This window comes from Haliotis rubra, unplaced genomic scaffold (genome assembly GCF_003918875.1).
Source record: "Haliotis rubra isolate DU_JTF1 unplaced genomic scaffold, ASM391887v1 Scf18, whole genome shotgun sequence".
Classification (NCBI taxonomy): Eukaryota; Metazoa; Mollusca; class Gastropoda; order Lepetellida; family Haliotidae; genus Haliotis; species Haliotis rubra.
Window position 1 is genome coordinate 4060845 of NW_025765780.1, and position 17986 is coordinate 4078830.

At 39.0% G+C, this 17986-nt stretch overlaps 1 protein-coding gene across 1 annotated transcript; it reads left to right on the top strand.

Annotated features, from left to right (window-relative positions):
* Nucleotides 1–4060: 4060 nt before the first annotated feature.
* LOC124273325 lies at nt 4061–4621 on the top strand. Its single transcript, XM_046708565.1, has one exon. It carries the CDS (start codon nt 4061–4063, stop codon nt 4619–4621), a length of 561 nt encoding a protein of 186 aa, XP_046564521.1.
* Nucleotides 4622–17986: the final 13365 nt, after the last annotated feature.

Consider the following 17986-nt stretch of genomic DNA (forward strand, 5'->3'; position numbering starts at 1 on the left):
TGTCTGAAATTTCTTTGCAAACACGTTATTTACAGTAACGATATTACTAAACAAGCATCCAAAAATAGAAATGTGTATGAAATGAACAAAAACACCCGTACAAATATAAAGATAAGGAAAATATAAATTTTTCAATATTAATAAAATGCCACAACAGAAATGTGAAGAAATACAATTGCATGTCTGATTATATGCATGCACTGTTATTTCCACGTTCCTGTGACATGCATACATCTTACGTCATATTTCTATACAACCAAGATTTCTATTCTGGTAGACCGGCATTTATAAGGTATCAAATTATGCCTACAGGAACGACAAATGACATGAACAAATGTTGCTAACATATTTCCCATGGGAAAAACAAAACAAAAACAACATGCCAGTAACTTTTTTATTGACACGGCGATGTCACAAAACACCAATCGTTTTATTAGCACTTGAACCAAAGGAGTAAACGATTTTTGAAATATTCTTACTGCATTTTCTAGCGTCATACTGACCGGCATTCCCCATTTTACACACCAACACCCAACATTTCAAAAACATGTTAATCTGTGATTCCTATCGCCGTTGAGTCAGTTGGTCTCATGATGGGGGTTTATCAACACAAAAGCCGAATAAGTGGATTTCTTTTTCACAAAATGGTAACCATCTAATATCTGCACCCACATACAATTCCCACATGATCTGACTGAAGTATTAATCTAATCCAGACTCTCACAGATTTTAAGTCTGGTTTGAAAATACACATCTGACGTCAGAGTAAAGGGAGCTCAAAGTCAGAGGATAGTTTCCTCAGTCTCATAGGGATGAAACACCACTCACACTTGAATAACATTTAGTTCTATAACGCATCACCATGTCAAGGCTCTCTGGCATTTCCTATGTCCTGCAAGATATCCCTCTCTCTATTATGCATTACCAAATAGAAGAAGTCAGAGCGCTGATGTTGCTGAATTTCACAATAAGGCTATTCGTTAAAGAAATAGAAGTTCCGGTATACTGTTTCTCAATAGCCACGAGTTGGTTCTGTCAGAGGTTTCTGAAAATGGAAGCGAAGGAAAATGTAACAGTGACTGTGACAAATAAATAATATAATAATAGCATAATGTTGTCCTCAAAAACAAAGCATGAAAACTCATTGTGACTTCTCAAATGGCTCTTAACTGGATTTGAGGGTGTTTACTGAAACATATGTTTAACCATCATTACACAAGGGGGAAAAGTCGTATGGAACGGATTTCAATAATCAGAATCTGCCTACAGGAATACATAAAGGGAACATTCATATGATCATACGTTCCATCAAATGTATTCCAGTACATTCTAGCTTATATAGAGTATCTCTTTAACTACAGTCACAGGCTTGATACAATGTGGTTATAGACTCTCATGTGTGTATGCTCTTGTATTGGTCTGTCGCAGTTGGTGGCGCACTTTGGTGAAGATATGAGGCTGGCATATATGCTTAAACGTTCTTTCAGTAATTAATATACAAAACCCTTTGTAAACACATCCAACATAATTGACAAAATGATGGCCAGATACCTTATATTTTGAAATATTCTGTTACGTTGCATGAACATTACATTGAATCTGACGAATGTTTAACAATGTTTTGGTGATTAGTGAGTGAGTGTTTGAGTTCAAATTTAACGTCACCTCGGCAATATTTCAGCCATATAGTGACGTGAAATGTTTTACATAAACAATAAATTTAAATTACTAAAAATCAGTCATCGAAGGACTGTAAAATAAGTAGAGTATCACAAATGGAGCCTAAAACTAGCATGGACACGAAGAAAATACAATATAAAAACGAGTTATAGGTCGCCAACAACTGAAGGTAGATCACCATACTAGGGACCATGTGGACTTACAGTGCTTTGGCTACCTGCATTGTTGGTGTTTAAAGGAAAATAGTATAACACAAAACTATGAAGTAACTTGAGTATTAGCAATTACAGATTACTATTTCTCCCACTGAAGTGAGAGTAGAATATAGTCTGGTGATGCATAATTTTAGTTAATAACACTTTTGTAAGTATATTTGTTCAGCATTTCCAGTATATTAGGCTAAGGCTCAGGTAAAGACCATGGGGACATATAGCTCACTGTTTCGTATCTAACTTAAATGTCATGTTCTAAAAGGTTTACTTCATAGCTAATGAGATGAATTATGCTAAGTAACAGTGTTCGTTGTTTAAAACTTTCGAAAAGACATTTAATGTAAAGTTATAACTTATGGTTCGAATAGAAATAGAGAATTATTAAAAACCTAAAATGAATGTCTACTCATGCCAATATTTTGAATGTCAAAATCTACAGAGAAACAAGTCGTTGATCTGTAATGACCTTCGGGGATTTGTTAGTAGGTTAAGTTAGTCATGATGTCATTTACATAATCAAGACATATTGTACCTATAAGAACATTGAAACACATTTCATTCTGAGAATTTCGACTTAAATGTTGGGGCTGACAGAGGAACGCAGTACTTTCCATGTCGCGAATGTGGCGTTAGGCTTCACCTCAGGCTAATTATTAAGAATAGATATTTGTACAACAAACCTTCAAAGCATTGAGATATTGTGTCCATGAGAAATGGCCCCATGTGTCATCCTTGCAAGCACCTGCAGACATCTTGGGGCGATACATGGCCGTATTTCCTAACAAAGGCAAATCTGTAAGTGCTTCTGCATGTCCATGGAAGGGTCATTAAGAATGACAGACAAGACCTCGTCACCACCTGAGGCAAACATTTCAGCTGTATTTGGTGACTATTCCCAATTATACAAGGCCACTGAAGTGAACCGTTGAGATATTACACTTGGCCTTTATTGGTAACAAAGTGAAGTGAGTGGATGTCTTGGTTTAATGGTTACCCGGGGAAGTATGCCAGATATACATGATCAATTCAGCATAGTGGGAAAGAAAAGGCAAAGATGTTTCCGTTTGGTGAAAACAACCGAGCAAGGGAAATGTGGAGACACTCAACTGAGCAGACTTTACGAATACTGGATGTGAACCAAATTTTAGTGTGTCCTTGCTCATCAAGGCAATCCATGTGCCATTCTTTCGGAAGAATTGGATTTGAAACATAGTGTGAAAGAAAATGTTACAGTTTTCCAAAGAGCAATACTTCGCATGCAAAACTGAAAGGAAAAGCTGAAGAGAACAGTTATAGAGCACTTCGATTGTTGATTCAGATTTTTAAAAAATGTGTTTCTACATATTTAGTTTAGTCATAGTGAAGTGACGTGTTCCCCGAATACACAACGCACAGTAACGGTGTTGATGGATGTCGATGCGAGTGTTTGTAGAGGTGAAAATATAGTTAACATATATATCATCGCACTGGAAAAATATTTTGATGCTGCAAGAGAAAACGTGTGTGGGAGCTAATCCATATGAAAGCAATACCTATGCAATGAAGCATCTGTGGTCTGAGTCAAAACTCTCAAAACAAAGAATTGAGTACCTATGCTATTGATAATGACAAACGCTGTTCAGGTACAGAGCACCACCGTATATTCTAACCGTACGATGTTAAGAGGATTCGATGACAGTGAACTATATCACCTCACAGGTCTCAACTTTATCATATGTTTAGATAGATGCAAGGTGTCTCAGGTTCAGTTCATAAGTATTCGTGTATTATGTCCAGTGGTTACGAGATGAGGATAGTGCAAGCTAAGGCAAGGATACAAGCTAGGCAATAATCACAATGTGACTTACGAATCTGTACTCAGCAATACACAGACGATGCGATTAATTCTCTGACGACTTTTTCAGTGCAGTTTTTAAAGCTTTGGTATCCCCTGTCATTGTGTCTCTGAATTATTGCTGAAGGCGAACCATAAACACTCACTCGTTACATTACTTGTTACACAGATTCAGCAGAGTACTCATATGCAATAAGCACTCAAATACACCTGATAATTAGTCATTAAATGTTACAATTGCTGGGCGTTTTCATTGAAAACAAATCATTGACATACAAGGGAGAGCAAAAACCACAACCATCTCAACTTACAACACTCCAGAATCAAATTCACCATGGAAACAGAAAACCACCACCAATTAGCCTTCCTCGATGTACAACTCGACAACAGTCAAGATAACATCCACACTGCCGTCTACCGCAAACCAACCCACACGGAACAATACATTCACTACCTGTCAAATCACCACCCTCAGATCAAACAAGCCATCATTGCCACCCTCACCCGACGAGCCATAGCCATCTGCAATTCAGACGGCCTCAGCCAAGAAATCCATCACCTAAAGCACACCGTCAGTGCCCTCAACGGATACCCCAAACAGCTAGTAGAGAAGACCATACGCAAAACCCTGGCCTCCCAGCAAAAATACCCTAATCCCAGGTCCAAACAAGCCTCATCACCTATCCTCGTCAGTATCGCATACCTAGGTCCCATAAGTCACCAGATCAGCAGATTGCTCACCAGTACAGCCAAACTAGATGTAACTTTCACATCAGACAGAACACTAAAGAACATGCTACATGCTAATGGGAAAGGCCCCATTGAGTCCACCCCAAATCCTAGAGGATGTGTATACGAAATAGCATGCAACTGCGGAGACAAATACATAGGATAGACATCACGCCCCATAGCTACCAGGATAAAAGAACACAAGACCTAGAAAAATCTTAAATGAAATCTGCCCTTTCGGAACACCTCATCAAAAATCCCGACCACCACATTTCCTGGCAACAAACCCAGATTCTACACACCAACATCGACCACTGGAAGAAGCGGAAACTTCAAGAAAGCATTGAGATCCAGAGAAAGAAGCCAGCCATTAACCGGGACCAAGGCATTTACCTTCCCAGTGTATACTCTGTTGTCCTATGATCTCCTGGCTTCATCCGTTCATTGTTATCTTTAATCCTATCAAATTGGTTTCCTATTATGTTGTTATTCTTGTACGTCACTCCACCCCCACTCTTGGATTTGTGTACACAATACATTGTTTTCTTTATGCATTAATCCAACCTTATTGGCTTCGTAATCTTATAGGCTTCGCGGTTATATTGTTGGCTACGTAATTATATTGTTATCTTTGTACATTTTCCCTCCTTGCATTGTGTAAACATGTTTTATCTTCATATATTCACTCTTTGTACTGACTCAGTATTCACCTGATGAAGGAGCAAGAATTAGCTCTGAGACGTCGTGTAAAGAATAAAAAGAAGTTGTTGTCCATAAAGGTGTCATGTATTCATGTTGTCCCTATCAAACATACGTCTAGGCATAAACAAGTCAGTGGTTGTTCATACTGAACTGACAAAACAAATGCAACATGTTACCAATGAAGATCTGGATTAGAATTGGCCATCAGCAACCCATGCGTGTCGTAAGAAGCGACTGAGGGGATCGGGTGGTCAGGCTTGCTGGCTTTGCTGTCGCACGTCATGGTATCCCACTTGCGTAGAACGATGCTCATGCTGTTGATCACTGGATTGTCTGGGTCAGACTTGATTATTTACATACCACGGCCATATTGCTGGAATACTGCTGAGTGAGGAGTTAAAGAACAAACCAACAAACCACATAAGAAACAATATACCACGTCTTGAGATTTTTGTAATTGATTTTTGTATTTATGTTATCTACTAAAATAAAGTAAGCAGTATAACACAACTACAGTTAACTCCAGCACGAAATGGAGACACGTCCGTCACTTTCACAGCAGTGAAACAGACTAAAGAAGTGCCACTGACGTAATGTAACCGTTCTCATGATGTTGCCACTGTCGAGACTTCTTTCATGTTATGAATGGCAACTCAAAGGCGGATAATTGACAAGTATTTCTCAGTTGAACATGCAAACTTCAGTACTCATGTTACTTCAGTACTTAATGTGCCCACATCTTATGCAATAAGCTGAAAAGCATAGATAACTAAATTTGAGACACCAAATTTTAACTCACCTGTAAGAACAATTTCATTTTTCTAACTATAGTTTCTGAGAATACTTGTCATCACTAAGAAGCGGGCGGACTGGAAGACGAGCGGACAAATCGCATCCCTATGTGCCTTGCTTGCACATAGGGCAGAGGAAAAGAACATTCCATTAGGGAACTGATGAGTGTCATTTGTAATCTTCTAAGATGAATAATGTAACGATACATAACACAATAACAATGAAAACTGACATTAGTTTTTAGACTCAAGGGCAGGCGCTGTCGTGATGGTCATGTGAAAAAAGCCAATAGTCACAGTCTTGATAGAGTACGTCTGGATGTTTCGACGTTTACTCATGAATAGTTGATCACTGTGAATCTACTAATAGAATGAGTGTTTAAGGAATAAATGATTAGCCACAACACAACGTCTTTTAGACATAGTAAATGACATTTGGTGTTTTGAAGAAAAATTGGTACAATCATATGACAGATTTTTACCAGTTTAAATAGATTTGGTTATTACAAAATACGTGTAATTTTGTTGCATGGAGCAACTCGTTTTTCTGTTCGTAAATCGAACGGTCGTTTTTGTGCTGCTTCTCTCTGACTCGAACGTTAATGATATTTGCGCACATACTGATTGAAAACATATGTCTCAGTTCTTCGCTTTTCATTTTTCATTCATGTATTATTTGTTGAACGCAACCTTTGGTACCTCGTCAGTTTCCAAACAGGGAAATCACCCCAATTCTGAAGGTCTGGGGTTTGGGTACATGAGAAACTGTACATACACACCGATTATTAGCATACTGTCAAACGGGTGCATTCGTAAGGATTGCTTTAAGATATTTAATCAGTTTTAACAAACAACATCCTGTTGAAATACCTTTCTCTCACGTGGATGAACGGCAAACACTGTTGAAAAACGTCACAATCACACATCCTCTGCCCAATCAAGACACTCTGATATTTGAAATTGCCTTGTTGAAACATTCATTGCTTCACTACAAAGGAAGTCTGCCCACCTAATATGTCACTTGTCCATTAGATGTTCGCACTTATTAGTTCAATCGTGACTATGTTCACTTTCGCATGTAATGATCTTGCCTCAGGAAGACTTTTGTTTCTCCTCGGGGAATACGAAGGTAATTATAATTAAACAGATAAATACATTTAAAGTTTACACTGTCTCCTCATCATCTTGGTGACGACAGAGTGTTGTCGATAAATGTTATGCCAATGACGCCTACACAAGCTGTCATTCAGTTGATCCATGGTGTCATAAAAAAATATCACACTGCCATGCAAATTCTAAAATCTGATCATTGTGTGATGTTTTCAACTTGCATCAGATAATGAAAGACAAAGGCATGGATCTGAATGAATTATCGGTGTTGGAGGAGTTAGACGTTCACGTTTTCTTATAATCTGACAGAAAGTCATAAAAGTGTTTCAGTGAATGTAATTTGTAAATTATAGGATGTAGTCTTCTCTTGAAACTGCCATGAAAGTACTGACAGTCTCTTTTGGTAGGTTTACAGCTTGTTTAAAAAAATCTTCACAACAGAAACCGACATGCAAGTCGCTCGTAAATGCAGTATTTGGTATCCAAGTAGACTTCAGAAGTTGAAACTACTGCTGTTCTCAGAAACTGAATCACAAACGCTGGGGGCCGCGATTTTCTGAGTTGCGTTCATTGTTGGTGTCGAAGCCCCGATATTTATTCCTTGTGAGTCTGGTCTAATATTGACCCTCAACAATCTTATGGCGACTTAATGGATTGAGGAACAGACTCAATGACTGTAACTTGGATGTGAATGGAAGGCGTATTTATCTTTGCTCGCCATTTGAAACACAGGATTGTCTGGTTCAGACGCTATTATTTACATACTGGTGGTTTGAATACTATCGAGTGCAGCGATAGACGTAGAACAGAGAAGCTAGACTTTCATGTGAGGTATTTATTTAAGATTTATGAGGATCACTCAAATGTTGAGCACCAGTACGTATAATTTCAAAAGTTAAACCATATTATCTTAATACGTAAGTGGTGGGATGTGAATTGTTTTCTGATGAGGTCGTTAGTGTGGGTTGGGTCACAGGCACGTTAATTGAGATATATCCCTCATTGCTTAATACAAGAGTTTGTAAACAATGAAGTTACATCGAGCACCTATCACCGTCCTATTGACACAGCGTTACAGTACCTTATGACATCGGCTATCACGCCGCTCAGGAAATGCCCACTTTACCATCGTCCTGCACGCGGAACAGGGAAAACGCCAAACAACAGGGAAAGTTACATAGAACATATAAAAAACCTCCTGATGAAAACTTATAATCAATAAAGAACAGAAAAGGTTTTTACATATGCGTCCGATTTCATAGAAAGGAAACTTTATAGGTTATGTGTTGTATCGCTACTTTGCCAAACCTTTCGAAAAAACCCCCAAAACTTTGGTATATGATAGCATAAATTTCCGTCGATTAATGCACAAAAGGTTAGTCTTTGGGACACACTTCCACGAAAGAAATCAAAATGTATTCCTGTATGGCATACAGCAATGTTGGACTACTGGATTTTCTCTATGACCTTTATAACTGACACGGAAGTGATAACCTGTTTGAGTGGCATTTTGAAGTTGGTGTGATGAACAACGAAGAGAGTTCTATGGGTGTACAACTTCTTTAATATAATAAAAATAATGATAATAATAGTGGATTTGTATTGCGCTTTTCCATACTTGGATATTATGCTCAAAGCGCAGTGAGATTTGATCAGAAGAAAGCTTGGCGGAAAAGATGGGTTTTGATAGCTGTTTTGAAGGCAGAACAGGTTTGACACTGGCGGACATCAAGGGGGAAGATTGTTCCAGGCAGTGGCTGCAGCATATGCAAACGATTTCTTCCCATAACTAGAGAGTTTCACTTTTGGAACAATAAACAGATGTTTGAATTCAGACCGAAGGGTTCTGCTGGGACAGTACAATGGAAGTAAGTCACAGAGATACTGTGGGGCTGTTTGAGAGTAGCATTGGAATGCCAGATAAAGGAGCTTAAAGTCGATTCGTTGTTTTACCGGAAGCCAGTGGAGTTCTTGGAGGATGGGTGTGATGTGGTTCGACATGGGTGACAGAGAGACAAGGCGAGCAGCTTTATTTTGAATCCTTTGGAGTCTGTTTAGGTTGATATTTGGAGAGTTGGCGAGAAGACTATTACAATAGTCAAGGCGAGAAATGAAAAGAAAGAGAGTCAGCGTTTTTGTAGCTTCTTTGGTGAGACAGGGTCTGATCTTGCCAATGTTCCTTAATTGTAGGAGGCAGACTTTAGAGAGTTGACTGATTTGCTTGTCCAGACTAAGATCAGAATCGATGACAACCCCGAGGTCTTTCACATGGGATGACAGAATGGTATGGGATGAGGTATGGTAGAATTGTTCACTCTCATCGAGTGAATTTGGCATTTCTGACGCCTCTGTGATGGACCAATGAGGATTGCTTCAGTTTTCTCAGCGTTCAACTGTAGCTTATTGTTGGTCATCCAAAGTTTGATTTCTTTACAACAATCGGATGTTCGGGAGATAGCCATGGCAGCTGCAGAGGGCCTTGGTGTGAAAAGATTACACAGCTGAGTGTCATCATCATACAAGTGGTGTAGGAGATTATGTTTGCTGCTGATGTTGCCTAGAGGTCTGGTGTAAAGACTGAACAGTGTGGGTCCCAAAACCGATCCTTGCGGGACGCCGCATTGAAGTTGAACAGGACTAAATGAAATTCCATTGATGACTACTTTCTGTGTTCTATCTGTCAAGTAGGATTGAATCCACTTCAGTGCCGATCCCCTAATTCCGAATTCTGAGTCAAGACGTGTCAAAAGGTTATGATGATCAATCGTGTCAAAAGCTGCACTTAGATCAAGAAGAATTAGAAGAGCAACGCCACCATTGTCCACACCACAACGTATGTCATTCAGAACTTTCAACAAGGCAGTTTCAGTGCTATGGCGAGGTCTATAAGCCGACTGAAAGGGTTCATCGAGATTGTGCTTGCTGAGATGTTCAGACAGACGACAGCTCACAGCCTTCTCAACAAGTTTTGATACGAAAGACAGATTGGAGACTGGTCTATAGTTCTTCAGATTTTCTCTGTCGAGTCCAGATTTCTTCAATAAGGGCTTGACTATAGCTGTCTTGAAGTCGTGCGGCATAGAACCGGAAGTTATCGATAGATTGACAATTTTGGAGATGGGAGGCAGCAGAATATCCAGATTGTCGTACACAAGCTGTGTGGGGATTGGATCAAGTGCGCAGGTGGTGTGTTTGGCCTTATTCGAGAGTGAGAGAACTTCTTCTTCACTGAAGGTGTGAAAATGTGTCAGCGGATCATTTGCAAAAGTGCTTGTAGGGAAATAATGCATAACTTCCTCGGAACTGTCTAACTTTGAACGGATAGTCTGGATTTTATTGATGAAATAAGATGAGAAATCTTCTGATATTTCGAGATCACTTCCCCTGGATGGTAGTGACGAGGTATTGGGTTTCCCCATCATAGTGAAGAGGAGTCGATATGGAGCCCTTGAATCTTTCGTATTTTCTTTGACTTTGTTGTTGAGATAGCGACGCTTGCATTGGCGGATTATCAATCAATGTCAGTTCATTCCTAGCTGAAACATACAGCTGCCGATGTATTTCCAATCTGGATTTTCTCCAAAGTCTCTCTGCTCTGCGTCTTTTACGTTTTGCAGCTACAACTTCTGCTGTGAAATCCCATGTTGATTCATGACGATCAGGAATCTTCTTGATCTTTACCGGGGCATGCTTGTCAAGTAGCTTTGTCAAAACACGGTTGTACTGAGCAACAAGATCTTCACAGTTTCCTGGAGGATTCAATATCAATTCAGAGTTTGTTAAGTCTTGTCTAAACGCCTCTCTATCCATATTGCGGATGTTCCTGCAGCTTACGGACTTCAGGGGACGAGGAGGGCGTGATGAGTCCAGATTCATGAAAATACAGGAATGATCTGACAGCTGATAGTCCACTATACTGACGTCACGGACACATGCCTCAGCGACCCGTGTCAGCACCCAGTCCAGGATATGTCCGGACTTATGTGTGGGGACAGTCACATGTTGGACACAGTCATGAATCTCAAACAGCTTATTAATTTTCTTCATGTCAGCACTTTCGTTGTTATCAGAATGAAAGTTGAAATCGCCGAGAATGAGTAGTCTTCCCTTTCTCTGACATGCATGCTCAAGCAAAGACTGAAACTCATCATGGAACAAAGAAGTACTCAGTTTGTTCTTTGCTGATGGGGGAGGGCGATACAGACTGATAATCCGAGTTGCTGTTTTGCTGTGTGTGATGAGAATCTCAAGTGATTCGTAGGAGTGAGCAGCCGGGAGAGCAGAATAAGGTACCATGATGTTGAGATAGTCCCTGTGGATAATTGCCAGGCCACCGCCACGTGTATCGCGTGATTGTTTCTTACATGTGTAGCCAGGAGGTGTCATTAACTGTACAACTGCTTCATCACCGCTGTCATACAGCCAGGTTTCAGTTAAGATAAGAATGTCAATGTCTTGATCTGTTATCAATTCTGAAATTTCATCTGTTTTGTTACGAACAGATCGCGCATTCCACAGACATATTTTTAACAACGGTGTGTTATTTTGGGGTTGAACTGTGGGAAGCGATTCATTTACACATGTGGAGATGTTGATTGCCTTTTGTTTTCGACAGCTACTGCGGCGTCCTCTCTTAGTGGGTTTTGTAACACATATGCCCAGGTTTCTGATATGGTGAAATAGCTTTGGATCAATCCTTTGTGTTCTTGATTGACGGGAGTGGAGGTCAATCAACCGGTACCTGGTGTAGGTCACTTTGGCTGCTTCCATACTCACACCACTGGGTTGTTGGCTTGCCATGTTGATTGGAGAACAATAGACGGTTGCTCCCTTGAGCCCAGTAAATGTACAAATCCAGGATATAAATGTCAATAAAATCAACATTTTAGAATACTTTTCTGCTTGCAAACTTCAAAAACATGATCCAGAGGTATTCATCAAACAAATGTCCAAGTTTCACTGGGGTGCAATACCAGGAAATCATAGAAAGTGAGAGATTTGCGAGAGCTCAGTAAAAATGCTGCCTGCTGGCGCACACCAGCACTCAGCACTAATATAATATGAGCGACGTTTCGTTGTAGCTACTAACACTGTTATGAAGCAAAATGAGTTAGTAGTAACACCGAAACCTCGCTCATATTATATTAAAGAAGTTGTACACCCATAGAGCTCTCTAGTTATACGTTATGTTCCCCATCCAGGCCTACCTCCCACACTGAGCTGATGCACCAAGATATAAGCCGCGTTTAAACCGAACTCAGTAGCACACTGAATATGCTGAGGCAATTTTCTTCACAAACAACCTTTTACTGCAGTTTCTTAGAATCACCATCAGATCACATCGTGAGTGTCTGCGGGTAATTCATTTGTGGAATTGATGTGAGGCTTTGACTTTTTGTTTTTAATAACAACACAACAATTGGGTATGGTAAATAGAGTAAACGCGTTTATGATTAGAGATACTGACCAAAGTTAATCACACGCGTCTAATCATACACTTGGTGAAAAGACAAGAAAGAGAAATTGTGAACTTTATGTGTGTTAACAATTAGAAATATGAAACATAATGACGTCTTTGTGCACACTTCAATGGTCTGAACGAGACACCTGTCTTTCTGTTGATATTTCGTCGACAGCAATTCCAGTTTGAATAGCTCAGTAAATTCATTATTACAACAGTGACGAAGACTGACAGTAGACGAGGAAGGTGAAACTATAATATAGAATATAATATAGAAGTAACATCACATATATGGGAAATACTTCCAAATGAACCTCAATGTTAAATACACCAGCCTTGATACATGGTTTAGGTTAGACTAACAACTAGTCTCTGAAATGAACATATTTTACTGAAAAAAGTTCATAGTAAAAAAATAAATTATAATGAAAAGGAGCCCTGGGACTTTCTTCATTTTCAGAAGCTGAGGAAATCTAGACTTGCCTCATTTTCTAGACATGCGTGGGCTTTCTTGGATATATTTGCTTCAGGGTCTGTACGACAGACTTGGTTTAGGTCACAAGTTTGTAAACATTAAAATGTGAAGATGTTTTCATCATAAAAGTTCCGTGCCAAATCACGTGAAAACTAAATATAAAAACCAAATACATCGTCACCTGATGGTTTCAAACGATGCTTGCTATTCGTCACGGGCAGGTGACATGCTTCAAAATGTTTGGTGGTCTCGATGAAAACAGCTATTTTCTGGGAGTATGACATCATTATCATCATCACGATTTCAATGTCGGTAACGTAACAAACACGTAACAGATTTAAGTTCAATTAAATGAGTAATGAAGTGACAATTTAGATTAAATCTCCATTCCCTCTTCGTTCATGTCACTGTGCTAGTGATCGTAAAAGGAGCATGTGAAGTTGTGAAGATTGCGATGATGTTGAAAGTCAACAATTTAAACGACAGAGGAATTTCATGAAAGAAAGCATTGATAAACGATTCATTCTCTCTCTGTAATCAATGTAGAAAAGATAGGAAGCGTCAAATGATCAATCACCTCAGCAGCTTTAATCATGTTTTTGTAAAGATCTTCAAACGTGTCTTCCTAAAATAATTTCTAATGCAAGTTCATGGCCTGAAATAGGATACAAATACAGTCTATTCCAATGACATATTTCTGAAAAGAGGTCTTGATCATCTGTTGATTGAAATATAGTGCCAACAATATAAATTGGCAATTAAGAAAGACATGAACAATGTTGTTACGATAACGATTACGATAACGATAACGCTGCACAAATACTGAAACTGATATCTAATGGTTTGGACAATGTATGATTTCATTTTAAGGAAGGATACATGTCACGCAACTTCATGGCAGAACAGATACCAGGGGGCGGAGTGCACCGAGTTAAGTGTACACTAAAGAATATGTTCAAATTTTATGAATTTGTCAGTCGAAGCAGCGTCCAGAAACATCTAACGCGAGTAAGGGACGCCACTGGGCTCTCGGCGTAATGTATCGACATAGACAACTCCCTTTCGCACCTCCACACAATCCCTCGAAAGATGAAATACAACCGTACACATATACACAAGATCATCTGTCGTGAAAGGACATTAAGTGTGCATCATTTAACACGTGCAAATTCTCATACCACACAAGATAAAAATATGATTGAAAAAGTACAAAGTGAGCACAAAATAATTAACACATATTTATAGTTTAGACACATGCACCTCTATGGAATAAAATATGCACACAAAACTTACCAAACTGTTTAAAAAACAATGGCAAACATTTCCATCATACTAATTAATATTGATCCACTAAATGTAAAACCTTAGATAATTGTTCGATGGTATAGGCCTCTGTCTTCTAACAGTCTTTATAAATCAGTCTAGAACATATACTACGTGCCTTTTGTATTGAAAATCGGGAATATATTTCAATGGCTGTTTGGAATTTCAGCCTTTGAAATTCTGTTAGGTTAAAAAAAACTTACCAAGTTAGAACTCCATTGAAAACCTGAAGGAAATGCTGTTGTATAATATAATATAATACTATTCAAAAACGAAATGATGTTGTCACGAAAGTCATCACTTGGGACATAATTGATGGATTTCCATATGATACGTAGTGACAGCGGCTGGAAGCGGAATATACAAATACAAAGATGAGACATCGGCTAATCGACAAGTGCAAGCGACGGTATGCCTACACCGGCTGTAATGACGTAATGTATGCTCAATCAGGGCCTATGCCAGTGTCAGAGTAGAACCTTAATTAAGTTAGATAATCTTGAAATGAAACAGCTGGCTGAGGTGTTCAGGGATTATTGGGAATATAACGGTTCCTTAAGCAGGTGGATATTTGGTACAATATCTGCTACATTTCTGATATTTTAAACTACATCATCTGACCTGCAGTTGATCTGGTTCAACGGATAATAAGGGCCATTTCCAGAGCTTGGATGTGCTGTCGAGTTTTGTTTGAGACGATGAGCTCATCACCGTAAACTCCCTTTTGGAGTATTGGTCTTCTCTAAAGCGGCCTCCACACAGCAAACTAAAGTTTGACAACACATGTTGTTAAAATTTTAAAAGTTGTCAAACTCACGTCTTCTCACGTCAAACACATGTTGTCAAACTTTCGTGTCATTTGAGCGCCATGTCTCTACCGGTGCGGTCACGTGACAATTACGTTGACTGCGATTTGTTGTCTCTGAACAACATGAGTTTGACAACACTTCACACGTCAAACTCGAGTTTGACAACACCGAAAGTTTGATTGAAAAGTTTGTGAGAATAGAGACCGATCCTATTGCTCGATGACAGTTTGACAACTTTGAAATTGGTGTTGGTGGCGAGTTGTTCGAATGTTCATACTCTCAAACTCGAGTTTTCCGTGTGAAGGCCGGTTAAGGCTTGCAAGAATCGACTAAAATGGACAGGAGTTGGTTCATTCCTAAAACATCATTGTACATCAATGGCGTTGCTCATAACTTCATCCAGTTATTTATTATGTATCGTTGTCTTTCCAAATGTTTGCCTCCCAAAACATGAAATACTGAAATTCTCATCCTCCTGATATCAACAGGATCCTATCTGTGCATATATAACACCTATAAATGTCATGGGGAGCGATGATGAATCTTGAGACAGAAAGAAATACTGCTTGGGTGCGTCTCGAGGACTACTGTTGTTCCTTTTCTGTATACGTCTGTGGGAAATATTCCATTGAGTGGTATTTGCACTGATAATAGTAATTGTCTGTTGAGTAAACTTGTAAGGTGTATACATAATTATGTGAAGGGTATATTTGTATCCTTGTTACATCAGAGAATAGTCAATACCAATCTCTTCTCTGGCATGGACTGTTTCTGATGAAGCTGAAAGCAGTCTGAAGCTTCTTTGCAAATACTTCAGTTGTAGTAGCCGTATTTTTAAACAAGTATGCCACAATATAATGTGTCGGAACCGAATATGCAAATCGTAAAAACATTTATGGAATTGGAAATTTAAAAATGTTCTTGAAATGTCTCATCACAAACGAGAAGGATACAATTGTTTGTAAAATGTAAAATGATTAATTATTTCCACATTCCACATTGACTGACAATGTATGAACTAACAAATTAAGTTTGCAGGAATGACGAATCACGTGAACAGAAGTTGCTGATTTATTTCCAGCAACTTCTTCATTGTCACGGTGATGTCATATAATAGCAATCGTATTTACTAGCACTTGAAACAGAGCAGTAACAAGACATTCGAAATATCTCATGATCGTGGTAGTAATGTCAGAGTCTCAACGACTATGGTTTATCATCACTAAACCCGAATTTGTGGGTCTTTTCACAAAATGGTAAATGTCGGCATCGATATGTCCCCAAGCAAAATTCACACATAACATGACTGAAGTATTGATCTCATTTACATGGGATGGTTAACACGTAGAGACAGACGTGTCCCCATTGTCAACATAGTGGCAAGCCCTCACCTCATTGACCTGTCCATGGCTACAAAACGCAGACATGCGCATAAACACTAAAGGAATCACATTTACATCAGAGTAAAGGATGCTCAACTTGCTCCGACATCTGCTTCCTTCTCATGGGGATAAAACACCACTCACACATGAACAACGTTCAGTTCTATAACCAATAACCATGTCAAGGCACTCTGGCATTTTATTTTGACCCCTTGAGATTATATTCAGGTTACTTTACCTGTCAGTTTTGTGTCACATTTATAAAGTATTAAACCATTCCCCGTAAGAATTGACTGTCTATGTTATATATTTACAAACTGAAGAGGTCAGTGTGCTGACTTTCCTTTTTTCATAAATGTAAGGATGAGGATATATATTAAAGAATTAGATGAATAACCACAGCTGCATGACAGCATCAGTCATGAACTATATGTAATGTTTGCCTCAGGTGGTGACTCGGTTTTGTCTGTTCTTCTTAATGACTAACCACAAACAGGCAGATGCGCTTGCAGATCTGTCTTTGTTAGGGAGATACGGCCATGTATCGCCTCCAGATGTTTGCAGGTGATTGCAAGGATGAATCACGGGGCCATTTCTCAAGGACACCGTATCTCAATGCTTTGAAGGTTTGTTGTACAAAATAGTACTAAGTTCCTCTGTTAGACCAAACATTTAAATCGAAACATTAAAGATGGAACGTTCTCCTTGTGTACTAAACAGTACACTATGTTTTGTGTATACTGAAGTCATAACTATATATTTTGACTAACGAACACATCCATCAGCGATCCTAGTTTCTTTGTCCGTTTTGTTATTGAAAACTATTAGTATCAGTTAACACTTGTAAGGGTTTTACTACTTCCATATTGGTTGATTAATTCTCGGTAAGTCTATCAGTAAAATGCGTATGGTAATATCTTCTTACACGCTGAAACTGTGTCTGATCTCATTATTTGAGACCACAGATTATACGGTAGAATGAATGGCCATCAAGAAGGGCAGACTGACTCACCATTCGAGGCAAACATTGCAACTATATTTGATGATTGTGCTCAATTATACAAGGCCACTAAAATGCTGCAACATGTATGTTGTACTTCAAAGAAAATCCTGCCTTCTTTAGAAACGAATTTAAGTGAGAGAGTGACTGACTGACTTAATGCCACCTTGAACAGCATTTATAGGTCTAATATAAGTTACAATGAGAGAAAAGGCGAAGGTGTTCCAGTTTGAAAACAAGCTCCCTATCCCTGTTTGTGTAGGGATCGTGTAGCGCTGTTCTACTTGTCAGCGCATTGTTATATTAGAGCCATACGAACTTAAGAAGGTCACCTCACAGGTCTCAAAGTCATAAAATGTCTGAACGGATGCAATACGTCTCAGCATCATCTTATAATTATTGGCTTTTATGGTAACGAGATTAGAGTTTAGTGCAAGCTATATATCTTAAGCCTCGGAAATGACCTAGACAACGATCA